Here is a 27,029-nt window from a genome sequence, read left to right on the forward strand (position 1 = left end):
TTCAGAACAGATTTTAACCCCAAGATCGGACTTCATGGGGGGGTGTTGCCATGGTTACCTTGAAAAAGTCACTTAATTAGGATTGACTTTACGTAACTTGATGACTTGATTTTGAAAGTAACTCAGATTAGAAGTTGTTTGACTTTGTCTTCCTATCCTCCATTGGGAAATTTTATGTGGTCGAAACATGACATGACGCATTCGTGACGTTGGAAATGCATATTACGAAATCCCATAATGAGCGTTTCCTTTTCTTACGTATGTGTTTGATAGTTATTTGTCGTGTGTCTTTAGCGTTCCTCCAGTAATTTTTTTTTTTTCTCTGTAAATCATCGTGTAGTTTTGTTCTGAAGGAAAACCGAGAGCAAAAAATATCTGGTTCGATTCCTGACCTTGGAAAATCACTGTCACCGATTACTTGACCGATTATTATTATTAGTCTCCGCTGTAAAAAAACTGGACGGAAAATGTTGTCGTGTTAGAATGTTGTTGTTTTTGTGTGAAATCATATTTTGCTGCGATTATAAATTTGGATCCTCTACGCTATTTTGTAATAACTCCAAAAGGTCATCACGAGGCCGGTCGCGGTTATCACACTCATCACCTCAACGAGCTGCGTTGGTTTCCGACTTTGTCGCCTCCAGCCAACAACTCCCGACCGCGTTTTTAAACGAGCAACCTTATCGAGCTTCGGCGTCGGCGCGGCTCGTGCGTCCTCCGTCCAACAGAAATAATGACAGTCTAGTGAAGTGTGGGAGGTTAGCATTTAGGAATTAATTAAAGTGCAGAAACTAATGACCTACTCCATCTGCTAATCTGCAAACTGTCAACTGGGACTCCCTGAGGTATAGATCCTAACAACGTGGAAATCCCCCGGCAAAAATAAATAGGAAATAAAAAGACTCTTTGATTAATTTGTTTTGCTTTTAACATCGTAAACGAGGTTGCGTCACGGCCTGATTATTTTATTTACAAACGATCGCCGGGCCTTGACTCGTGCGGCGCATGCGTGTGGCTTTTTCCAATAACAGCTGCCGGCGATAAGAATAAGACGCATGCGACAGTTTTAATTACACTGTGATTCTCGCATCATTAAGACATGCTTCTATTTCTAATAATAATCATTTGATCAAATCCCGTCAAGCGATGCAAGTTTATTTGTAGCACAACACTCTTATCGATGGCAAATACATATTGGGTGACAGCGGCAAAGAAATTCAAATGAGATTCATTTGAAAGATGATAATCAAGATAAACCTTCATGCAAGATAAAGGAGAAGATTTTGATCTCTTCATTGTCAATCAGTATATAAGTGTGTGTGTGTATGTATGTGTATATCTATATTTACATATCTATATCTATATATATATTTATTTATATGTGTGTGTGTATATATATATTTATATGTGTGTGTATATATATATTTGTGTGTGTGTATATATATATTTATGTGTGTGTGTATATCTTTATCTATATCTATATCTATATCTATATATATATATATATATACACATAGAGATATATAGATATATATACATATAGATATATAGATATATACACATATATATGTATACATATATGTCTATGTACTGCGTGTGTTTGTATTGCTGTTGCTGTGCTGCGTCGCCACGGCAACAGAGCTCTTCGAGATCCTTTTTACTAGCCTACGTGACATCAGGGCAATTTTCATGTGACAAAAGTTGACATGGTATATATACACACACACACACACACATATATATAGATATATATATTTTTATTTTTTATTTTTTTTATTCTTTTATGGAGTGCTGTTTTTCTTACATTCTCCTTGTGTTTGCTCCTGATTGGATAGTTACTGTCGCAGCAGTGTCCCAATTAAGGCTGCATTGTTGCATTGGAGAAGGAGAACTCTGACAGCCTCTCTTAACGAGAACACTGGCGCCGACAGTCGAGGCTCCCTCTTCAGCCAAATGGAAAATACATGAGAAAGCCACAATGTGGCCTTTTTAAAAGGCGCACTAATCAGCATCTCGAATGTAAATGGTGCACACTCGACTGCAACTTATACATTAGAGAAATGGATTTTTGCTTAACGCCCTGAGAAATTCATCGAAGTCTTACAATATTGATCAAATCTTTTCCACGTAGGAACAGGCAAGCTTCCGTGCTGGTTCTCTGCCATTTTAGACCTCAGAGAGGGAGGACGAGAAGGTTGCATGAGGACGGCGTCATGCCTCATTGCGTCGTCTGCATGTCGACGCAAGCAAATGAGCAAAGTAAGAGAAACGTGCTCATGTGCGCCCTTCGTCTAATTTCAAAGCTGCTTTCTCTATCGACTACGTCAAATCCAAAGTGCTCTGTAGATCTTTCTGGTCCTCACCTTGGTGTTTCAGGGATGTCATAGGAAGGTGTAGCTACTCCCTAAAACCTGTCGCGGTTCTTTTGAGACTGTAAGTAGCGGGGTGTCGCCCTCGCCGAGCCTCAAGCAGTCAGTATTTTTTTTTGTCTATTTGTCTCATTTTCCCACAAAATTCTCATGGGAACCTCCTTCGGGATTGAAATGAAGTTGGTAAATAATTAAAAAAGCATTTTCATCCCTCATTATCGACCGATAAGCAACTCGGCAAGATTCCGGTTTCCAAGCGTTTGGGAATATTTTCCATTACGGGCTGAAAATGTGATTTAACTCGGCTGTCACGCGTGCTTAGAAAGGCAGAATCCACGGATGAAAGGTTTTGTGCGCGAACAAAAGTTAAGCGGGCGGACGTGAACGAGCGGCGGGGGGGGGGTCAGCGTGAGTCCGAGAGGCTTAAGGCTAAAAGAAAGCAACCCGAGACATGCAAGGAAAAGGAGGTTAAAGGATGGGAAACAACTACGCTGGCCGTCTTTGTTTTTTGTAGCGCAAGGAGGGGAGGGGAGGGGAGGGGGGAGTCACCCCCATCCGCTCAATTTGTGGAGTTCCGTGAGGAGTGAGAGAGAGCGCCGCAAAATAAAAATCTGCCGTCGACAGTGGAACAAAGATGGAGGGTGCTAATTAGGTTGAAGTTGAAAACAACATAAACAGTTCCAGTATAATGGCAATTTAAAACATTGTACGTTCCATAACATGACGAAATATTTCACTCACCAGAGATCAATCAGGCTGAAATATGATTAAAAAAAAAAAAAAAAGTAGTAAGTGTCGGTAAGCAGAGCTCACAGCACTACCTGTTTGTTTGGCTTAAATGAACAAAAAAACGGGGAGGAGACAAGGCAGCTCCGGCTCCTGCTGGAGGCTCCGTAAACAAGCAGATATGGATCCAGCACCATGGGAGGCCAGCGAGAAAGCGGCGCAAACACTTCAGCGCCAAGGTGCGCCACAACTCGTGTTCTTCAAGGTGTTATCGAGACTCATCAGAGTGTCGTGCTATTCTTGCCTGCCGCTCCCTATCTATCTATCTATCTATCTATCTATCTATCTATCTATCTATCTATCTATCTATCTATCTATCTATCTATCTATCTATCTATCTATCTATCTATCTATCTATCTATCTATCTATCTATCTATCTATCTATCTATCTATCTATCTATCTATCTATCTATCTATCTATCTATCTATCTATCCATCTATCTATCTATCCATCTATCCATCTATCCATCTATCCATCTATCCATCTATCCATCCATCTATCCATCCATCCATCCATCCATCCATCCATCCATCCATCCATCCATCCATCCATCCATCCATCCATCCATCCATCCATCCTTCTGTCCTTCTGTCCATCTATCTATCCTTCTGTCCTTCTATCTATCCTTCTATCCGTCTATCTATCTATCGATCTACCTATCGATCGGTCTGTCTGTCTGTCTGTCTGTCTGTCTGTCCCTCCGTCCATCCGTCCGTCTGTCCGTCTATCCGTCTATCGCTCTATCTATCTATCGCTCTATTTATCTATCGCTCTATCGCTCTATCTGTCCATCCATCCACCCAACCCAACCCAACCCAACCCAACCCAACCCAACCCAACCCATCCATCCATCCATCCACCCAACCCAACCCAACCCAACCCAACCCACCCATCCATCCATCCATCCATCCATCCATCCATCCATCCATCCATCCATCCATCCATCCATCCATCCATCCATCCATCCATCCATCCATCCATCCACCCAACCCAACCCAACCCAACCCAACCCAACCCAACCCAACCCAACCCAACCCATCCATCCATCCATCCATCCATCCATCCATCCATCCATCCATCCATCCATCCATCCATCCATCCATCCATCCATCCATCCATCCATCCATCCATCCATCCATCCATCCATCCATCCATCCATCCATCCATCCATCCATCCATCAACCCATCCACTTTGTATATGTGCTTGAATATCAATTTGCACACACACAGTCAACAACTGAATTGAAATTTTGCAAGATTCCACGCCTGCGTTGCGCCGCCTGCACGTGTTCTTAGATGGTACATTTGTATTTGATTTTTAAAGGCCAAGTCAGTTTATATGCCCATTAAACAAAGTGACATCCTCTTTAGCTTCACCTTAGCAGGCAGTGTGTCTGAAAATGCACTCTCGGCAGCGTATCCACACACACTCGTACATCTACGATGCAATCAGTCCGGCCGCCCCCGTGATCCATTGTGCTCTAACGATTGGTCTTTAGGCCGGTGCCGCGGCCTGTGGGCCAGCTCTGCCACTGTGCATCTCATCAGGGCCCATTCATCAGCGCACCTCTGCTCCTCCATCACCGTGGCCTCCCGATAACCCGCATGCATGTGACACGGGATTTCGGGCTGAACGGAAAAATGCACCGTAACTTTGAGACTTCAGCCTTAACTTGACCTTTGAACTTGCATATCCAACTGTTCAATTCTTTGCGATTGTTCCCTAACAAAGATGGATGCAGCAATCAATAATATGAATCGTTCTATGCGGAGGATAAAGAACAGAGGTGCTGCACCGTTTGTGTTCAATCCGTTGCTTAAAGTGTTCAAGCGCTGCCACATGGATGCTAATTAGCGTTAAGCTAGCAGATACGTTGTCGTATCTGTACGCTCGATGCTCATCAGTCACTAGTCAAGCAGCAGGATGGCAAGGGGAGTAGGAGGTGGCATCCCGGGGCTTGTCGGTGGGTGGTATGCTGAACACGAGTGTTGGCCTAATAGCGCCGTTGTCTGCCGTTCTGCTCCAGAGCATCCGACTCCTCGGGGTGCCAGCCTTCTGCCATCTAACGCCGTCCCTCCCGCTCTTGTTCAAGTTTGCCGAGCCGAGTTGGCGTGTTCAGCCTCGTTGATCCTTGTTTACTCTTCTCCTTTTGGATCGCTTTCATCTGGAGAAGTTCTTAAGTCCCAGGGCGATTGCCTCAGACTGCCAAATGTTTGTGTTTTCTATCAAAAAATGAGATCAAGATTCTATAAGTCATTTGAAATCTTTTTCCCCTGATTAATATAACCTTTAATCTGTACAATTCAATTTAGATAAAAACTTTTTGAAAGGGAAGGGAAGATTAGACAACTTGCAGAAGTGTACACACCCTCGTGACTGGGGATGTGGCTGTATTTAGAATGCACCAATTCAAAAGTCATGTTAAATTTGAGTCAGGACACACCTGCTACCGGATTAATACAGTTCGGCTTTTTTAGTAGGCTTTTCCTGTCATTTAAAAATATTGAAAGGTTAACAATAATTTCATATGCATTAGATATACAGGACAAACTAGGAGAAAATAAAAATCTAAAATAAGTTATTTTAATTTGTGTATTTTATTTTTGGGAAAATGAAGCTTCAAATTTGCTTCATGAACCATGTATTTTTTACTCCTCTAGATGGCACTGTTGCTTTGAAGAAAGAGGTTTAACAAACAGCCTAGGTGCTTTAAACTCAATGCGGAACAGAGCGTGAAAATACAACTGGTTCACGAACCAAATTTGATGCTTCATTTTTCCATCGCTAAAAATAACATGAATTCCCAAGAGGAAAATTTCAGGAATTTTTAGCAAATACCGAACCATCTGAGCTGTTCTGGTTTTGTACGAACACCACGATGAGCACAGTGTCGTGCAAATGCGCAGCCACACGCTTGGCTTGAAAAGCTCGAAAGCAGCTGCAGGGGATCCGTCTATCAAGCGAGCCGATCGATCTTATTGATTTGCAAACGGCTACTTGAGATGCATCGTTTGCAGAGAACAATATGTCACCGTGTACGGTGAGTCAAAGGGCCATGTCCAAAGTGGATACTCAGCGTCAAGTCCATTGCAGGCATTTCGGGAATACTGTCCTGGCTCCGCATCACATCAATGAAAGTGGCTGATGTAAGGTTACTATGGCAACGGCTTTTCTCCTCATTACGAGCCAGCGTCTCATTGAGATGATTTCAAAAATGTAACTATGAGGCTTCTACGGAATTTGTTTTTGCGTCATCTTGTCGCCGTCCTGCCCAGCGCGTAACAATAGATACGTTTCCTGAAAATGAATCGCTTGGGAATCGACCTAGAAAGATGTTGACGTAACCGTCCTTGCAGCTCAGCGTTTGCATTTGTGCGGAGAGCCGAGGCGGGGTGAGGGCTGTTATGGAAATTTCGGATGGAAGCACAGCTGGTGATCTGTCACGAACAAGGACGACAATGGACGGAAGACACCCAACATTTGATGTTCCTTTTTTTTCTCCTCTTCTCATTCTTTGTCTAGCAAACATAAAGGCTCATGTTACCTTTTCCTGCCATTTTCTGCGCTTTGCTTATTTTCGTGTTTTTTTTTTCATGTCTCGCCGGCCTTGATGTGAAACGATAAATTATCAGAGCTGAAAAGAAATACATCAGCTTGTTAAACACACTTGGAGGAGAAGTTCAAAAGGAAACATTGGCTTGTTTGTGCAGTTGTTATCGACAACTGAAATGACCTCAAGCTATTTTTTTTTTCCCCCTCCAGCAACCGTGAGGAATAGATGCGTGTAAAAAATACAAGAGTATTTTTTTTTTTTCCCCAGCATCCCTCGATGGTAGCGATGGTGCACATCACTTGACAATCAACAAAACTGCTTCCACTGTGTTATTTTAAATTACACCAAATTGTTGCTTTAAAAGTACTCGTGCAAGTACTTTGTGGTAGCGCTGCACTCCTCAAGTGTTGATCCTCATCCAACCTTACAATTTGTTCTTATTATCAAAAGCAACATGTCATCAAAGACAATACAAAGAAGTATCATTGACCTTATTATGAATGATTGCTTGGTCTTTTTGCAGATATTCGCGACCGCAGAAAGAAGCCGGTGATGCTCTTCATTCACGGCGGCTCGTACATGGAAGGCACCGGAAACATGTTTGACGCCAGCGTCCTTGCCGCCTACGGCAACGTCATTGTGGTGACTATGAATTATCGTCTTGGTGTGCTGGGTGAGTCATGAGGCCTTTGTATTGATTGTTCTGTCTAACAGTTTAGATTTTTTTTTTTTTCTTCATTCTAAATTGAGGTCTGAAAATATTTTTTCCGCTTGCAAACGAGAAGCCAAATGTGCTTGCTTCAAACTTTTGATCACCCCCAGCTGAAATTTTACGGGAAACTGACAGAAACAAAAGTGGACTGAGCATTGTATATATTGTGCAGTTTGAAAACTAAACTATTCTTGTCCAGTTAAACCACCAAGCAATTTCGAAATGATCACACAAAGCAGCAACGTAGACAAACTCAACTCATCTCAAACGAGGTCAATAGGACCAAACACCAAACGTTGTGTTTTCTTTTTATTTGAATTCAAAAAGTTCAGTTCCATTCAGGCTTTGATTTCCTCCAGACAGGACACAAATGCCCTTCAGGTCTTTTTGCTTCGCGGAACTTAAATCTGACTGTCATCCACATATACAATGAAAACTGCAGGGGCCCTAAAGTTGAACCCTGTGGAACACCAAATGACAGCGGGACAGAATGGAACTCAGAGCAATAAATAAAATAACAGAAAAGCTAAAGCAAAAAGAAAAACAGCATAGAATAATACTCAGCAGCAGGCAGACGTGCAGGCAGGCTCGTGATCCCCGGCGTACGTGCGCGTCGGGAATTGTGCAGCGTTAAATACGTAACAGGCCGCCCGGCGCCTGACCTCAACGCTGCTCGGCTGCCGTGGTGACAGACGTCACGAAAACCCTCGTCCGAGGGAGCGCGATGAAAGCGAGACAACGCATCTATTTGTGATCAATGGCGGCGGGAGCGGAGGGCATTAAAGCCCGCACACACCAAGATGAGGGTGACAGATGAGAGAAGTGATGGCAGGAGAGAGATGAGAGGGAGGCCAGAGAGCAGGAGGGGGGCGGGTGGGTGGATTTTGCCTGCGATGCTAAAAATAAAACCCGCAGAGCCGCTCCGGCGTGCGGCAGAGCCCACGTTCTTGAGGTGTATGTGTGTCTGTTAGACATTCTTGCATCTTCGGATCCCCGGGCAGTGCGACGTGCAAAATGGAGGTTTGAGAATTGATGGTTTTCATTTTCACACCAACGTGTGCAAACACACACACACAGTCTTCATTTGCTAGCGTTCGTTTTGGCTGCGCTGCTTCCACTATGCCAATGTATTTTTTTTAATCCAATCAGATTTCAGCGTCCATGTGTTGCCACACCAGTCCAATCTGTGTTGCCCGTTATAACTTCAACTATATTAAAAGTGCGAGTTTTTTACCAAATTTCAAACTCGTCCTCATAGGGCCAGAGCTCTGGCTCTTAATGACATCAGTATTTTTCTGTCCTGTGATTGGTTCGTCACAGCTGACAAGCAAAACCTCGATAGCAAACTGTACATATTTAATCATCTCTGGTGAGTATCGAGGTGTTTTATTTTTTTAATAATTTCATTATATTGTTACGTAAATATTGACTGCTCGAGATGATTTTTTGTGCACTTTTGCTTGTGTAGTACTGGACAGCATTGTGAGAACAACCTGACATGACCAGAGACATTTTCGAGACACCCAGGCAGAACAATCTAAGTACATTGGCTATGACACACACGCACAAAATCGATCAATACACACGCACACACCAAAACAAACACAATACACCTGCACACATAACATGCTAAATTCTTAGTCTCCATAGCAACCCCCGCAAGAATTGATGTGACAAGTGCTCTCCACTTAATGAGCGGTATGAGACACGAGTCTAGTACCTATTGTGGCCCTAAAATGCAAAACAACAAAAAATAACTAAACCCACAAACATGAAAATTTAAAATATCAAAGCAAAAAAAAAATAGCAATAAAATCACAATAGAAAATTAAAAAACACAAAAGCAAAAAAATCATCACATAAAAAGATACAATAGCAAATGAAAACACACACACCAAAATGACTAATTAGAAAAAAAACCACCGGATCAAATCATCAATCATCCAGCAAATCTAAAAACCGCAAAAAAAACCAAAAAGCAATCACAACAGTAAATCAAAACTGTCAAATGCTCTTTCATATTTGCGCTCTTTGAGATCCCGTTGTGTTTACTTATTTGTAGTTATGTTTTGCACTTCAGGCCCCCCGTAGGGTATTACACACACACACATGCACGCACACACACACGTGTGCTGTCAAAAGTCGTACTTGTTCAGTTTTGACATTTTCCTCACCGCCAATCAGCCGATCCCCGCAGGCGCTCACTCAACGGCGCGTTTGTGAAGTTTACAACTTTGCTTGCCGCTCATCAGCGCTCCTTCATCGCCGCTCTCCATCGTCCCCCCCCCCCCTCCTGGTGGCCCACTTTTTCGCTGCGGGCGCTCTGACAAAAAATGCCAGTTACGGGACCGATTAGGCGGACGCATTTTTCTCGTGTCAAAGCGTTGTCGGCGGGGAGCTGCCGGCCGCTAATAGCCGGGATTGATCATCATTACGCTGAGATGACAGCGCCTTGAGTCATCATGCATCGCTCCCGGGATGCCCGTGAGATGACGCCCCCCCGCCCCCCAGGGGGATGGCACTGTTATTTAGGGGATTCTCTCACAAGGCTCTCGTGTAATGTAAACAAGCGGAACGAGTACATGGAAGCCTCAAACTCCACAGAGGGAGCCGGAATTAGAACGCCCCACTGCGAGAGGCGGACGCGCTAACCGCGCTCTCTGTTTTGAGTTCATCCCGAGGGTGATTGACGAGGTTCGTCCGTCGGAGCGAGCCTTCATGCGCGAGCGATTTCCCCGCAAAGTTAGAAGCGTGAATGGTCGCCCGTTGCGCCGCAGGTAAACAACATATGGCAGTCAAGATGCTTCGGTGCTGCCCAAGTTAATGTCTCACTGCAGGACGGGACTTGCTTTCTGTTGTTTTTTGACATTGGGTACACCAGCAGCTTAACGAGCAAGCGTGCTGGTTGTAATTGGGCCACAGCGTTGTCATGAATGGCTGCCAATAGAAAGCCTTGTAGTGAGTGATTCATGAAATGTCTGCTAACAAAACTAAAAGGAAGTGTTTTGGATAATATTAGCTAACGTCATTATTCGCTTTACAGTCAAAATGTGAAAGTCAAAATGGTGATTTCGGCTTCTCTCGTTTGTAAAAGCATTATTTTAAAAAAAGTGCCCAGTGGCACGCTGTGTTATTAATTTCCCGACGTTGTGAAAGTAACCCGAATGCACCATGTTAGCGTAGCGTGTACGTGATTGTGCCGAGCGTGCTTTAAACTTTTTAAAAACATCCCGGATAGAGCTTAGTGTCCAACTAAGCACACGAACAAAATAATGACAGGTATTTTATATTTACATATCCAAGTTTTGTTTTTGAAAACATCACCGGTGCTAATGCTAAAGTCAATGTGAAATCCCATTGACATGCTAACTACAAGCGAGCACGGAATTCTGTGAGTCATACTCCTTCAAATAACGATGATCCATACACAAATATTTATTCTTAGTCAAGCCATCATCAGCTTGAATATGGATCTCAGTGATCTCAACCCCACTGACAGTTGACATCAGAACCCGAGACGCGTGCCAGCGGCCCTCCAGCAAATATCTCCTCTTATCTCTGCGTCATTTCTCATTTTACCGCCTCTTGCTCGGCCCATTACTCCGCTCTTCGACTTTTTTTTTTTTTTTTTTTTTTTTTTTTTTAACGTGCGTGGCCAGTTTACACGCCGCTGCATCCATCATGTATGTTCCACGTGACATGGCATGGTTCTACGCGGGAGGCTTTGTACTGGGCGGCAGCCTCGCCATTGCATCTTTATCGGCCCATCAAATGCGGCAGAAAGAGCACCTGAGGCTATGGGAGTATTTGCACGCAATGACTCATGTCATGCACAATACTTAAAAATACACAGATACTACAGACTTTGTGTTTTCCAGTCCAAAGAACACAAAAAAAACAAAGCACCGTCTTACAATGTGACTTTGAGGAAGGGGGGGGGGTTAGCTTTTCTCCAAATGGCCTTTGAGCAGATGTGGGTGTCGGAAGCAGCAAACGGGACTTGGCACCTGATCTGACTGCTTGGCAGTCTTCCTTTCCCTTCCTGCCCTCCATGTCAGGCCAGTCAACGTGACGCAGGACTGCAGGCCCGGCGATAGGAACAGCTCGGGATTCTTTTGCAGATCATACATGCAAAATAAATGAAACCCTGTGTGCATTTAAAAAAACGACACACCTTTGTGCCAGTGCCAGGTTTTGTGATGTAAAAAGATGAGACCAAGATAAATCATTTTCGTTTCCCTGCATTAAGGTCACCTATAATCTATACAACTCAAGGATTAAAAGCAAACAATGTGGTTGCGTAAGTGTACACACTCTCATATGACACGCCTGACAATTAAGTGCTTTGGATTAACCTCAAATCAATTCCAGATGTTTGTTTGACGACTATTTTGATCTTTTCGTATATTTTCTATGTGATTATGAACAGCTTCAAAATGTTACCAAAAAAAACTTCAGTCTTCTGAAAAAATAGTCAACTAGAACATCTGAACTTTATTTGGTGTTAATCAGAGACAATTAAAATTAATAGAATACAATAGAATAGATCTTTATTGTCATTGTCACACAACTTAAAAAGTGCCAACCGATCAAAATAAAAATAAAAATAGATTAAAAAGATAAATACAAGCTAAAAATTTAAATTAAATTAAAATATTGGCGGGTGTGTGCTGACTTGAATTCTGAACACTATCATCCGAGTTACGAGAGGGTGTGCGCACTTCTGCAACCACAATCGATTTGGGATTTGCTTTCCCTCTTGAAAAGACAGAATCACGTTCAATAAAGACAAACATAATATAAGCCATTCTGATATGTTTTTGTTTCACATCGCAAAAGGATGACATACATCTGAACAAGGGTGTGTAGACTTCTTCTATCCGCTGTATTTGGAGACTATGGAACATGAGCAACCTCATTCCTGACAATTGCAGATTCGCGCCCACTGTTGATTTATGCATTAGATCCAACATATGGATAATGCATGAAGCAAACGTAGCCAAATACTGCCCGCCAGCATTCGTGTGTGTGTCAAGTGCTCAAATTCCTTCCGGCGTGCTCTTGGTTTTCTCCCACTGTCTTTGGAAGGTCTGTTTGCGTATACATGTGGAAAAGGATGCGGGAAAACTGTTTATTTCATTATATAGTTTAAAAAAATTCACGATCGTCTGCGAAATTAGCTCTCGCTGCTAAATACGGAAGTGGGCATCAGCGTCAACAAAATCGTTATGAAATTTAAATGTGGATGGATTGTCCTCGTGGGCAGTGGGGAAGGGAAATAAAAGTTTCCGGTGAGATGAGACGAAGGTTTGGTGGATGCGTCGCGATGGAGGGAAGGCAGGAGTTGGATCATCCCGCCCGGTGAGATTGGAAAAGGACGAACGCGGGAAGAAAACGGGATGGCAATCAGCTCTTCTCGATTGCCTCAGGTGTCCTGCGGGAGACATTGATCCGGAACGGAAGTGTCACGGAGAGACCGAATTCATGAATGCCGAGGAGGTCGCGAGCCGCGATGGAACCCGAGTCCAATAATTAGTGGTGCGGCCCGTTTCTGCTCGGGAACTGTAAATCCTGGTTTGTTTCCAGCGCAGGTTGTGGAGGCGGACAGAAGGACAATGGAGGACATCGGCGTTTTGTGTTCTTTCTGGTGACCACACCGTGACGAGATGGAGATATAGATATTTAGAAATTTTGATTTTTACATATATAGAGAGAGAGGGATGGATGGATGGATGGATGGATGGAGGGAGGGAGGGAGGGAGCGATGGATGGATGGATGGATGGATGGATGGATGGATGGATGGATGGATGGATGGATGGATGGATAGATGGATGGATGGATGGATGGATGGATGGATGGATGGATGGATGGATGGATAGATGGATAGATGGATAGATGGATAGATGGATAGATAGATAGATAGATAGATAGATAGATAGATAGATAGATAGATAGATAGATAGATAGATAGATAGATAGATAGATAGATAGATAGATAGATAGATAGATAGATAGATAGATAGATAGATAGATAGATAGGCTGACAATACATACATTGATACATTCATTGATACATACATTGATTCATACGTTGATTCATACGTTGATTCATACATTGATTCATACATTGGTTCATACATACATACATAGACATACACAAGTCTGTGACATGAGCTCATCCAGCCGCGCCCGAGTCACTTTGGCATGCGGCTGACCCCAGCATGACAAAAACGGATGTTGCGGAGCTCCCTTCCTTCCCGTCACCTCTATCTCCCCCGGTCAAGGTTGCTCATGAATTATGAATCCGTCGAAATCATTCCCACCACCGATCCATGATGCAAATGTTGTTGTTGGAATGTGTGGAAAAAACTAATATGGGTTTAGCCTGCTTGATAGTCACCGCAGATGATTACTCTGCTTAAAAATAGACGCAGATGATGGTGATTTAATTACACCAGAGGGTGTGTGCGCGTGTAAATGTTAATTATGTAACGAAAAGACGCCCTCTAAATGGAAGCTCTGCAGCTAAGCATGTCGTGAGTGCGCCTCCCGTCTACCGTGTGTGAATTGAACTCCTGAAATAAATACATTTCTTAAAATGTTTGTAAGAGCCGCAGTTTAGACGGCGATGGTGTCAGTGTTGAGAGACGGTGCGTGTCATCTGTCAAAGTTGCGTCACGGCGTGTCCTCAGAAACCCTCAGCGAGGCCGCGAGGCTGACAAATTGCATCTGTCTCTCGTCCAGATGTTTACGGGAAACGTCGGTAAAAATGCCTCTCGGGCAGGTTCTCACTCAAAGTGAGAACAAAGCATTTCTGCTCGGACATCCCCGGAGCGAGTAGAGGAAATCTTTCAAGTCGTTAATTATCTTAACGCGGCGTCCTGGAGATGTTAAAACCAAAAGGTAAGCGTCTTTTAATGAGACGGCCCAAAGTCCTCCATCTCGTCGCGGAAGCCGACAGCTCTGCGAGGACGCGACACCTCGACTGTAAGACGCGAGGCCACAAAAGCAATCAGCGTGTCCGTATTGTCGTCGTGTCGCTTTGCTTGTTTCATCAAAGCGCCATCTCGGCAGAGTGTGGCGGGCCACTTGTCTCTCAAAGCATCTGCTTCATTTGGAAGGGACAATAGAAGATGTTTGCAGCTTGTGTGCGAGAACAAATACGACCTGCCAGACATATGAAGTCGGGCTTAGCTTGTCTATCTTGCTGCTCAAAAATTCTTGTTATGAAGTCTCTGTACGTGTGAACAGTTGTCTATGCTGCCAAGCATATATATATATATATATATATATACTTTTTTTTTTTTGCACATATATATTTACATGCATATTTGTCTATATAGTATACTACATGCATATACTGTAATATATGTATGTATTTAATTTATATGTGTGTGTATATATATGTATACATGTGTGTATATATATATTATATATATATATATATATAATATGTATCTATATATATATTTATAAAATAAATATGTATATATATATATATATACACATTATATATTACATTATATATATATATATATATATATAATGAAGAGGACAAGCTAACTGTGGCCCGTGCGCGAAAGATCCAGATATATATATATATATATATACACACACATACATTACATTTTATATATATATACATTATTTATATATATATATGTATGTATGTATTATATAAAATAAAATAAATATGAATATATATATACACACATTATATCTATATATATATGTATATATATACATATATATACATATATATATGTGTTTAGATTCCACTTTGCATTCATTGAGGGAGCCTATGGCAATGCGACTTGTTTTGTTGATTGTTTTTGATGAAGTAACTGCCCCCCCCTCCCCCCACTGGTTTGCACTCCACTTTTGTCACAGACCAATCAATCCCCTACTCTATCTTTAATGGGCCCCCATGTCATTCTCTGATTATAATCAGAGAAGGAATGGGTTCTGGGGCTAAATGAGGGATGGTGAGAGGTAATTAGCAGACTAATAACTCCAAGTCGTGACGCGCCGAAAGAAAAGACAGATGGAGGGATTGGTGAACGAGTGGAAGATGGAGGGTCGATGAAAACGACAGCCGCCGAAACCCCATTATCGTTAAAAGGAGGATAAACTATTTATGCTAATACACATTGTGTAATTAATATAGAAAAGAGACATTATTATATTCTTTCATGGATCACAAATGTATAAGGCTGCAAAAAAAGTTAAAAAGTGTCGCATCGCTTTAACCTTGTGTGTCGACTGGAAATCACATATTCTTTATCCTCTGCGTAGAATGAGGAAAATGTTTTTCCCCTCATTTTTAAACCCAGTTTTTGCCGTGATGTGTTTATTAAGGTGGCAGACTGAGAGCTGTCCGCCTGCCAAATAGGGAGCCAGCTTCCCCCTGATAACTTTAATCAGCTCCGCGAGGATGCCAAATAGTGAGCAGCTCTGGCTCGGATGAGTCCGATTGTTCTGAGCTTGGGTGATTTTTGAGATGGACGCTTGTTGGTTTAAATTTGATAGTTCAATAACTTCTGTTCCTCTGCCGCCGACCTTTTGAGATCTTTGGGCAAAAAAAAAAAAAAAAAAAACACTTGTGGCTTTGGTGAAAATGAAACCTCTCCGCTTCCGGGCTCAAGTGTAATGAATCTTCTCCAGCTCGGCATCAGATTGGAATCTAAAAAAATAAAAAACATTTCTCTTCATGTGCAACATCTTTTATAAACTTTTAAGGCAGCTGCCTTGATTTAAATTCTAAATCTGAACATTGTATATTTTCGTCTGAGCTGCCTCGCTTGCATCTTTTTATGCCGCGCTATGAATTATTCATCAAGGCCCTTTCTACGTCTTTGATGGCAGTCGGAGTGTCAGCCCGGCGCTACCTTTCAATATTTCACCAAAGTTCTTTTGACTCGGCACGTTCCTTTCATTCCGAGTCGTATTTTTAACACTTTCTCAAGCTCGGGTGTGACTTGAAGTGTCACCGCGTCTGTCGGGTATCCGTTCATTCACGAGGAATAAAGGCGGCCGGGCGCCTCGGTTCCGGGTCCTTGTTCTCGCTTTTGGCGCCGGCCGGTCGATCGATTGCACTCCAACTCACGTTTACGGCCTGACAATGCATTTAATATCCTTTACGGTGACGGCGACTGATTTACGGCGTCCGCTTTTGACGTGGTTTATTGGCCACCGACTGTACGCCGGCCAGCTGAAATGACGTGAATAGCACTCGGCGGAAAGACGGCTTATTCGGAAGCGTTCAGACGTGGTCTATTTGCTTCGCCGCTCGTAGATAAACGCCCGTACAAGATGTCTGACAGGTGCTCTCGCTTTGTGCGCCGCAAATTGCTTGCTACGTTGCCCATTGTCCTCGGCCGGAAGACTTCTTTGTTATCGTTGCTTTGTCCTTCCGTGTGCCCGCACGACTTTCATTTGTCAGCGTGCTAAGCAGAGCAGGTCAATCGGTGACGTAAATTTGACACTGATTTGACAAAAGTTTAATTGTCATTTCATTGGAATCTGTTATGGTTGTTATGTTTGAAGCATTTATTTTTTTTATTTAATCACAATACATATGTACTGAACAACAGAGTATACAGTCTTGCTAGCTAACTGCTAGCTAGCATTTCTGCCCAATGAAAGGCCGCTAACGCATACATGCTAACGCTGCTACATTGCTAGCATGACTTATTCATGAAGGCTGTATTGGCAAAAACGAAATGTTATCCGTTTAATGTTGTAGATTTTGGCTAATGTTTAATTGTCAAGGTTATGGAATCTGTCGAGAAGAGACTTGTTGAGGAAGGCTTGTGGTGTTTAAATCTGTTTTTTTTTTCATCACAAACCATATGCACTGAATGATAGTGTAGTCTTGCTAGCTAATTGCTAGCTAGCATCTCCACCCAATGAAACGCCACACACTAACATATACATGCTAACGCTGCTAGATTGCTAGCATGACAAATCATAAGCGCTGGTTATATATATATGTATATATATATATATATATGATATATTAACATTCCACCAGGGGTCGCTGTTTCTGCGTTGACTATGTGCTGGTTTCGTCATGAATTTTACATTTTTTTTTTGATCGCTTGGTTTTCAGCAGGATTTATGACACTCTAGTTTTTTTGTTAATCAGAAGGAGCCCAGCCGTAAATGATCAGGCATCATTTATGCAAAGCAGATTAGGCTGACGTGTGACTCATGTATTTGTTTTATTTGGACAGCCACACAAAAGCTGCTCGCTGTTCATGTGCTGGCATGGTTGGCAGATGAGGAAAGACTTGTCACACTTTTTCAATAAAATGTGGCAAAAGGCACGAATGACACAAACTGGACAAGATCCAAGCTCAACAAAATGCAGCCAACTTTGAGCTGGTGGTGGAGGAGTTCCAAAATCTAGGCCAGCTCTGTTCCAAGTTTTGCCGTATTTCATTAGGACCCCGCGCAATCGCTACGCTCGACTTTTAGTCACCACACATGATCGCCATTCTTCATTTATCCGGTGATGAAATCGGTTCAGGTGACGATGCGGACGATCCACTTGGGAGCTCGAGCTCGCTATATGTTCAGCTCACACACATGCAAACGTGTGTGAGGTCTGTTGGGAGCTGGCCTGCTTCCGCTCGCACATACGTTGTGCAGCTTGAGAAGACGTAAAAAAAACTTAAAAGGAAATCCATGGAGAGAAGATGGAAGCACACAGCAGAGGAACGCGCCGTCGTTTTTATAATCCTGCCGTCTCTCTTTTAGCCTGAGAGATGCTTCCTCGTAAATATGCGAGGGCTGAACGATTTTCCAAAATAATCCAATTGCGATTTCCCCTTATATTACGATTTAATATGAGATCTTTTTTCTCAAACGTTCTCTTCCTATGTATTTTTTTAACAAAAATAAATGAATAAATAAATAAATGTTTATATAGTTATATATAAATAAATAAGTAAATAAATAAATAGATAAATAAATAAATGGATAAATAAATAAATAAATAAATAAATAAATAAATAAATAGATAAATAAATAGATAAATAGATAAATAAATAAATAAATGTTTATATAGTTATATATAAATAAATAAATAAATTATAGTAATGGAGGAGGTCGTGAGGAAACGGACGCAGGTCGTCATCAGGGTTTCTTCAAGGTTCCAAATGTTTGTTGTGACAAAAAAAAAAAAACATTAAAACTGTTGGCAAACATCTGGTGAACGTTTGCTACCTTAAATAAGTCTTGACATTAAAGTACGATCATCTTTATTTTTTTTTTTTATACGTTTGGTATAATAAATTGATGGTAGGTACAACTGAAATGGAGCAATGTCTAGGAATTTCAAAAATATTTTTTATTTTTTTAAATGTCCTGAAAAGTGGCCATTTTTGCAATACGAGGATTCCATCCAACACATTTTAATTTCAAGGGTCATCATTATAGATGTGTGCAGTGTGTGCGGTCAAAAGTGCAAATAGAGAACGGTTCAAGAGGCAAAAGTATATTTGCATGGCACACGAGGTCTGACCTTTGTGCCCGCTCTCTTGGAGTCAGATGAAACAGTGTTTCTCTGTCCGGCTCTCACAGAACACCCACTATCCCCCTTTACCTCTCTCTCTCTCCACCCTGTCTCCTTTTTTTTTTTTTTCTTCTATCCGCAACCATTTTAAAGACTATTCACGCCAGGCTTTCATCTCGGTCACTTTTGTCCGAGCGTCTTGTCAGATTAGGATGAATGTGCTCGGCGAGATGCGCTCGAGTGAACTTCTGCGGGTGTTCTCTCGTACTGCTTCCGCCGTCAATGCTTTGTTCAAAGGAAAATAAGATTGCGTCTCTTTATTGATGTTTCATTTTATGAACTCGGGGGATTGTAGCACGCCTCGTCTGAGTGCTAGACCTTCACTGTATGGATTTAATGGGCGACCTTTTGCGGCTCACCTAATGAAGAGTAATTAACATCCATAAAGGGATGAATAGAACATATTGTCTTGTTTAGTGGACTAATCAAAGATATTAAGTAGCGATTATCAAGGCAAATGTCAAAGTACAGCAGACAAACTTTGAGGACTGTTAGACATTAAATTTGTTTGAGGAACAGAGTATGCAGTCTTGCTAGCTAACTACTAGCTAGCATGTCCGCCAAAAGAAACGCTACAAGCGCACAAACATTGCTAACATGATTTATTTATGGAGACTTGATTGCCAAAAACCAATCTGTTTGATTTTGTATATTATGGAATGTGCAATCAATTAAAATATGCTAACGCTGCTACATTGCTAGCATGACTTATTAATGGAAGCCATATTGGCAAAAACAAATCAGTTAGCCCTACACAGACTTGTCTGTGATTTAGGGCTATATAAAAAAAGAAGCTTGACAGTTTGATGTTGTATATTTTGGAATGTACAATCAATTAAAACATGCTAACGCTGCTACATTGCTAGCATGACTTATTTATAGAGGCCATATTGGCAAAAATGATTCTGGTTGTTGTATATTTTGGAATGTACAATCAATTAAAACATTGTAAATTAAAACACCGTCATGAAGGAGAGGCTTTGTGATTCCTTCTTTTTAACATTTGTTGCTAACCACAATTAAATAACTGGCAATAGTCTCCTTGGTGAGAGCCTTGCTACAAGCTTGAGTATTTGTGCGCAAATGATTGACACATCCCTTGGTCCCTCTGTTTGAACTATTTTATAACAGCAATTGAAGTCAGGGCCAGACGATCTTGAGATAAAAGCTAGAATTTCTTCCCACTTTGTACCAACGTGGGCAGGTTGAAAAACAGACAAAAAAGGGTTCGAACATTTTAGATGACAGATAACACGGTGAGAAGATGAGCTGAGGATTATTGAGTCCTTCCATGGGTTGGTCGTGTTTGGGGTTTGAGTGAGGACGGCTGACCAATCGCGGCCTTAAATTTATTTTTGCTCCGAGGGCAGGTTGTTCCACTTCCTGATGCTACGACCTAGCGCTACCGTTTCCACTCAACGATAGTTTTTGCCAAATTTGTGGGTTCTGACACCATGCCGCTTCGGTTTCTGTCTGCAGGTTTCCTCAGCACCGGCGACCAGTCGGCCAAAGGCAACTACGGCCTCCTGGATCAGATTCAGGCACTGCGCTGGCTCAACGAGAACATCGGTCACTTTGGCGGCGACCCGGAGAGGATCACTATTTTTGGATCGGGAGCTGGAGCGTCCTGCGTCAACCTCCTCATCCTCTCACACCACTCGGAGGGTAAAAGCGTCTTCCCAAACGTTTTGGACACTTCTAATTGAGAAACTAAATAGTCCGAGTTGCTCTGGAGTTGAGCGTTTGAAGCTAACTGCGTCAAATTTGAACTCAAAGCAGTGCTGACTTTTGATCCGGTCTGTGTGCCCCGTCCGTGGACTGACGGGGGACATTAGCGCGCATTACCTGGCCCACGCTTCTCTTAATGGTCCGTTGCACTGAGCTTTTGCCCCTCCCCCCTCCATCCATCTCACCTCCTGCTCGCCATTTAGCGGCTACACAAACACCCAGAGGCTTTTTGTGTTATAGCGAGAGGCCCGTGGAGGAATCTACTGTGTTCTGGAGTTATATCTAAGCCGCAATCAAACACTCTTTTCAGATTTTTCAGCTAACCACCTTTAAAATGTTAGCTTTTCTGTATGTTCGCAGCTAATGTTAGCGCCGTACTGATGAGCAGAAAGAGCTGGTGAGACATGGCAATGAAATCAGGTGTAGTTTGTAATAATAATAATATGATACCACTGATTGCTTGACAAGACAGATGAACTGACAGTTTTTCCTCAACCCTAAATGAGCCAAGGCACATAATTTATATTTGAAAAATCTCATTGCACACCAACAACAAAAATGACTAAAATAATGATGCCCGTTAGGTTGATTATCTGCTACGGAAAATAGAAAAAATACTCATGGTAAAAAAAAAAAAAAAATGACTTAATGTGTTGTGGCACGGCGGTTAGGAATCACTGGACGAAGAGAGGCCCCGCCCCTTTCAGCTGCAATTGTATGCTAACATGTATTAACCCGTTGTCTCTTTTTGTGCCGCTCCTCTTTCCTTTAAAAACAAACAAACCAATGTCTTCTTCATTGTCATCACGTCATCGTCGCCATCGTCCTCGTCTCCATCATCAGCTCCTTTCGATGCTATGTGTGTGTTACCCCCCCGGTTTTCTCCGCCGGCGTTGCAGGTAAGGAGTTCCGTCAAGCATCCGCCATCATGTTCCCAATAAATCGTGAGTCACCGGAGGGTCAATAAATGAGGCGTGTTTTCCAAAAGCAACCGTGGTTAAACTGGCAATTAAATAAAAGAGGGCGTCTCACAAAGAAGAACCGGTTTTGAAGAATAGCTCCCGTCTGCTTCCATATTTCCCTCTCGGTGTACGGTAATTGATTTCTGAGGGAAAGGGGGCTCTGCAGCCGTGCTTAATAATTTAGCGGCCGGTGCTCAGACGCGGCGAGGCGGGAAGATGAAGAAGAAGAAGAAAAAGAAGAGTGTTGGGGAAACGAACGATGCAGGCGGACCCCCTAATGAGCCACTTGGGCAGTCCAAGCGACAGAACTCGCGTCGGACAGACTTAAGGACGAAGAGGGAGAGCGACCGCCGCAGTCTTGACACTGCCTTTCCAAATCCTCTCGTTAGCATCGCTTACATTATGCCGCATGTGAAGCGCCATCTGGGAGAAGATTTGAAAATAAATGCAAATTGGCGGATAATTCTATTCAATGTGTCAGTGAAGTCGACAACATTCAAGGTTTTTTTTTTTTCTTCTTCTTCCCAGGCCTTTTCCACAGGGCCATTGCCCAAAGTGGAACCGCCATCTCCAGCTGGTCCGTCAACTACCAGCCCCTCAAGTACACTAAAATCTTGGCTCGCAAGGTGGGCTGCACCTACTCCGAGACGGCTGACCTGGTGGACTGCCTGAGGCGCAAGAACTTCAGGGAGCTGGTGGACCAGGACATCCAGCCGGCTCGCTACCACATCGCCTTCGGCCCCGTGGTGGACGGCGACGTGGTGCCAGACGATCCCGAGATCCTCATGCAGCAGGTAATGAAGATCATCTAGCCGTGACATGGCCGGCGTGGATCATTTCAATTCCGCCCTCGGCCTCTAGGGGGAGTTCCTCAACTACGACATGCTGATCGGCGTCAATCAAGGCGAGGGGTTGAAGTTTGTCGACGACAGCGAGGACAACGACGGCATCTCGGCCGCGGCGTTCGACTACACCATCTCCAACTTTGTCGACAACCTCTACGGATACCCCGAGGGTAAGAAAAATTGAAATAACAATGAAATTAGGTGGGGAGAAGATGAGCGATTAAAGAGGTCCGGCATACGCGGGAGTTAGCCCATCTTGAGGATTATCTTTCACCGTGGTAGGTCTCTGAAGCTCTTTTGAAGCTCTGTGGGTGCTAATAGCATCTCGACACCATCCGAGAGTGTGGCAGCTTCAAATCACAGCGCTGGCAGAACACTTCAAGCTTCCGTCAAACAAAGAAAGCCGCTTGGATGATGCGCTCGCGCTTTCAGAAACGATTGGCTTTGTCGATGATCGGTCTGTTTTTTCTTTCTTCAGGAAAAGACATCCTGAGGGAGACCATTAAGTTCATGTACACAGACTGGGCGGACAGGGACAATGGCGACATGCGGCGCAAGACCTTGCTAGCGCTGTTTACGGACCACCAGTGGGTGGCGCCGGCAGTGGCCACCGCCAAGCTCCACGCCGAGTTCCAGTCACCCGTTTACTTTTACACCTTCTACCACCACTGCCAGACCGAGACGCGGCCCGAGTGGGCCGACGCCGCCCACGGAGACGAGATACCGTATGTTTTCGGTGTGCCCATGATCGGTGCCACCGACTTGTTCCCGTGTAACTTCTCCAAGAATGATGTGATGCTCAGCGCCGTCGTCATGACCTACTGGACCAACTTTGCCAAGACCGGGTGAGCATTGTTGCTTTTCAAATTCCGACAGAGTTGAACTCATCTTCGACGTCAATGTGTCCGTCGATTTTACAAAGCAAGATGTTCAGTGCCGTGACCTTGACGTTCTCTCGTTGGTCCTCCGCCAGGGATCCCAACTTGCCGGTCCCGCAAGACACCAAATTCATCCACACCAAGCCCAATCGCTTTGAAGAAGTCATCTGGACCAAGTTCAACTCCAAGGACAAGCAGTACCTCCACATCGGCTTGAAACCTCGCGTCAGAGACAACTACAGAGCCAACAAGGTGGCCTTCTGGTTGGAGTTAGTCCCGCATCTCCATAATCTGCACGATGAGCTCTTTTCAACCACCACTCGCTCACCCCCCGGCCCGGGCCCAGGCACCCCCAGAACCAGAACTACGGGCCCGCGCACCACCCACCGCCCTTACCCTACCTTCTCGTACGACCCGGAGCCCGACAGTTCGGAGCGTCCGCCCCCGGTGCTCTTCCCCGGCGACACCCGCGACTACTCCACGGAGCTGAGCGTGACGGTAGCGGTGGGAGCGTCCCTCCTCTTCCTCAACATCCTGGCCTTCGCCGCCCTCTACTACAAGCGCGACAAGCGGCACGAGATGCGACGCCACCGGCTCTCCCCCCAGCGGGGCGGTCCCGCCAACGACCTGGCTCACAGCCAGGAGGAGGAGATCATGTCCCTGCAGATGAAGCATTCCGAGCACGACGCTCACCACGACATGGAGCCCCTGCGGCCCCACGACATCCTGCGGCCCGCCTGCCCGCCCGACTACACGCTGGCGCTGCGCCGGGCTCCGGACGACGTGCCTCTGATGACCCCCAACACCATCACCATGATCCCCAGCACCATCACGAGCATGCAGCCCCTTCACGCCTTCAACACCTTCCCCACCACAGGCCACAACAACACTCTGCCCCACCCTCACTCCACCACCAGGGTATAGTAGGCGCTGAGCCAACACAGCAGCGCCACCCACAGGCCAGGAAGACTGGCTGTGCTTCGAACAACCTACAAAGGGGGAGGGACTTCTGGACCTGTGACTCTCCGAGGACATCTCCACCACCTCCGAATTACGCCGCCCGGCTCAAGAGTGTGCGGCGTAACGGGCGAGCTCTACGTTTTGGGCCAAACGGCTCTTCTCAAAAAGTGTCGGGATGTTTTTCCAAGCAGCCCCTTGCCATTTCTTGAAGGGAACTCTCGCCTTTTTTTTCCCCCTCATTTGAATTATTCTTAAGTATTATGGTGTCGCCTACTGTTTCATCCCCTAATGTGTCTTTCTATTTTTTTTTTTTTTTTCCTACATCGGTATCTGCTTTTCCCAAACCCTTTTCCAGTGTTTGTAAAAGGGGGGTGGGGTCAACTATGAGAAGTTTCTGTATCGTATACTTTGATTCAACCAGCATTCTCGGTGCCAAGTTAGTGTTTGCATACTCATGAAGGGCAAAAAAGAAAAGGAAAAAAAATACACAATATTTATTGTCCACTAACAAATGTGTTCTCATGACAAAGTGCCAAACTGGCCCTTGATTGTGCTTTTTGTTTCTTTCACTGCTTGTGTCTTGTTCAGTTGTTGTTTTGTTTTTTTTTGTTGTTTTTTATGTGGAATTGCATTTTGTTGAAAATATAGATATAGAGAAAGTATATACAGAAAAAATATATCGTTGTATATGTGTACAAAGGAGAAAGTCTATAATTGGGTATTTTGCGCTAGGGGATCTATGCATGAATTTTATTCAAAGGAGGGTCATGGGTAAGGGAGGGGGGGGGGCAATACAGTCGCACATTTCCCCCAAACCGACAAAAGCGCTTCACCTCCCTACATCAATTGGAGAAAAAAAAAAAAAAAGCGTGAACGCGGTCGTCATCTCGCCCGTCTCTGGCGTGGATTTTCATTTTCATTTATTGTTTGCTTCAAGTGTGCGAGGTCCGACTTAAAGAGTGTGCGTGATATCGTCGCGTGTTTTCACCATAACTCGGCCCTTCTAATTACCCCATCCTGACCTTGGAAGGTCAAACCAAACTTAAAATGGCAACTCTTAAGCACACGGACGGGTGGGTCGGCCTGCCAGGAGTAAAACAAACGGGGGAAACCTTAAAGCAGCAACATGGGAAGTTGTCCCGATTTTATTTCCCTCCCGTTTTGTCACCGGTGCTGTCGTAGCTCGTGTGCTAGCTTTTAGCCCGTTTCTTTGATTCCGTCTTCGTTGTATTCTGATCCACGAAGGGGTGGCGGAGGTCGAGCGCTGGAGTTTTGCAAGACACGTCGTGCACAATGTGGAAGAGAGAGAGAAAACGCCTTTGTGGTGGAGTCGATGATGACTGCCGTGGAAAAAAGAGACTTTGGAGGAAGCCTTAAATCACAAAAGGGGGACACGCTGAGCTGACATTTCAAGGCATGGCCAGCTTTGTATCTTCTCCGTTTGCCAAGATGAAACTTTTGCTAGGATGTTCGATCCACGCTTTTGTACCCCTGTGAGGTCAAAGTCGGTGAGGGGGCGGGCCACGAGGCGAACGGACTGCGACACTACCTGAAGCAGAAAAAAAAAAAAAAAAAAACTGCGCTCCGGGCTGTTCTTCTTGTCAATTTTATAAACAGCCGCTGGAATCAGACTTGCAGTGTGCAAAGAAGACGTGAGATGGCTAAAGGACTTCCGCAGACAAAAATGAATTAAAAAGTGTACATTTTTAAATGTAAGAATCAACCAGATAAAATATTTGTAAATATTAAGTTTCTTGATAGTTTTTTTTCCCTTTATTTTTATTTTTTTTTAGGGGGAAGTGAATGAACAAAATGCCCAAATTATGTGATAACCTTTGACAACAGGTGCAGTTTGCAAAGAAAGGGCGGCCATGCTACTTTGTTTTGTCCTGTTCTCATCGCATTTTTGACCATGTGAACATTCTGTAGCATCGAGACACTGTAGCAGAAATTCATCATGCTGGTTTTCCAATTCAATTCAAAAATCTTATTTGCCAACAAGTTTCATATTATTTTTATTTGTTCACTTTAAAATTACATACACAATGTGCTGAGTACATACATTGATGTGAAAGTAAAATTTGCCGTTTTGTTTTTTTTCGCCCCACAAAATGGGAAGTGAAAGGAACCCGCCGTTGGTTCACCTTGCGACAAGGCCCTCGATTAGCTCACTTCACATGTTTACATGAAGCCACTTTAATGTGGGTCCGACATGAGGGCTTTGATACCATAAGATGCCTCACACACTCACATGATTACGATCATACAGCGAAACTGTCAGCACACAATTGCCTGTTCCAAGTTTATTATGCTAATAGTCAAACAAAGTCATTTGTTGGAAGCCAATGGCACACGCAAGCACACAATAGCAAACACACACAGGCACATGAACTTCCTGCTCCGATTCCAAAGCAAAGTTGCACCTGTTGTCTATTTTTTTTCCTTGTCTTTTTTTTTTTAATCAGAAACCCAAGATTTGACAAGAAAACATTTGTTAGAGTGGCATTTTGAAAAAAAAAGGTGCTAAAATTTAGAGAAAGGTATTAAGGTGATAATCTTTCTGTTTACTTTAGAAGTTATTATCCACTGTATGCTGTGATACTGATCTGGAAAACATTAAAGTCATTCATAGCCAGTGTGTGCATCTGATGTCT

The 27,029-nt window shown here is 43.6% G+C and overlaps 1 protein-coding gene across 4 annotated transcripts in view; it reads left to right on the top strand.

The window, feature by feature from the left end:
* nlgn2a (neuroligin 2a) overlaps positions 1 to 27,010 on the top strand; it is a 55,158-nt gene extending 28,148 nt beyond the window's left edge. For all 4 annotated transcript variants that reach the window (XM_088374934.1, XM_088374952.1, XM_088374942.1 and 1 more), the window contains 6 exons: positions 7,235 to 7,384; positions 20,482 to 20,667; positions 22,221 to 22,486; positions 22,554 to 22,707; positions 23,016 to 23,382; positions 23,511 to 27,010. In XM_088374934.1, the coding sequence (XP_088231060.1) occupies positions 7,235 to 7,384; positions 20,482 to 20,667; positions 22,221 to 22,486; positions 22,554 to 22,707; positions 23,016 to 23,382; positions 23,511 to 24,339 (1,952 nt within the window). In that variant the 3' untranslated portion in view covers positions 24,340 to 27,010. The remainder of the gene's footprint in view (positions 1 to 7,234; positions 7,385 to 20,481; positions 20,668 to 22,220; positions 22,487 to 22,553; positions 22,708 to 23,015; positions 23,383 to 23,510) is intronic.
* The last annotated feature ends 19 nt before the right edge of the window (positions 27,011 to 27,029 follow it).

This window comes from Syngnathus floridae, chromosome 1, assembly GCF_059516105.1.
Source record: "Syngnathus floridae isolate MCC-2025c chromosome 1, RoL_Sflo_1.0, whole genome shotgun sequence".
Taxonomy (NCBI): domain Eukaryota; kingdom Metazoa; phylum Chordata; class Actinopteri; order Syngnathiformes; family Syngnathidae; genus Syngnathus; species Syngnathus floridae.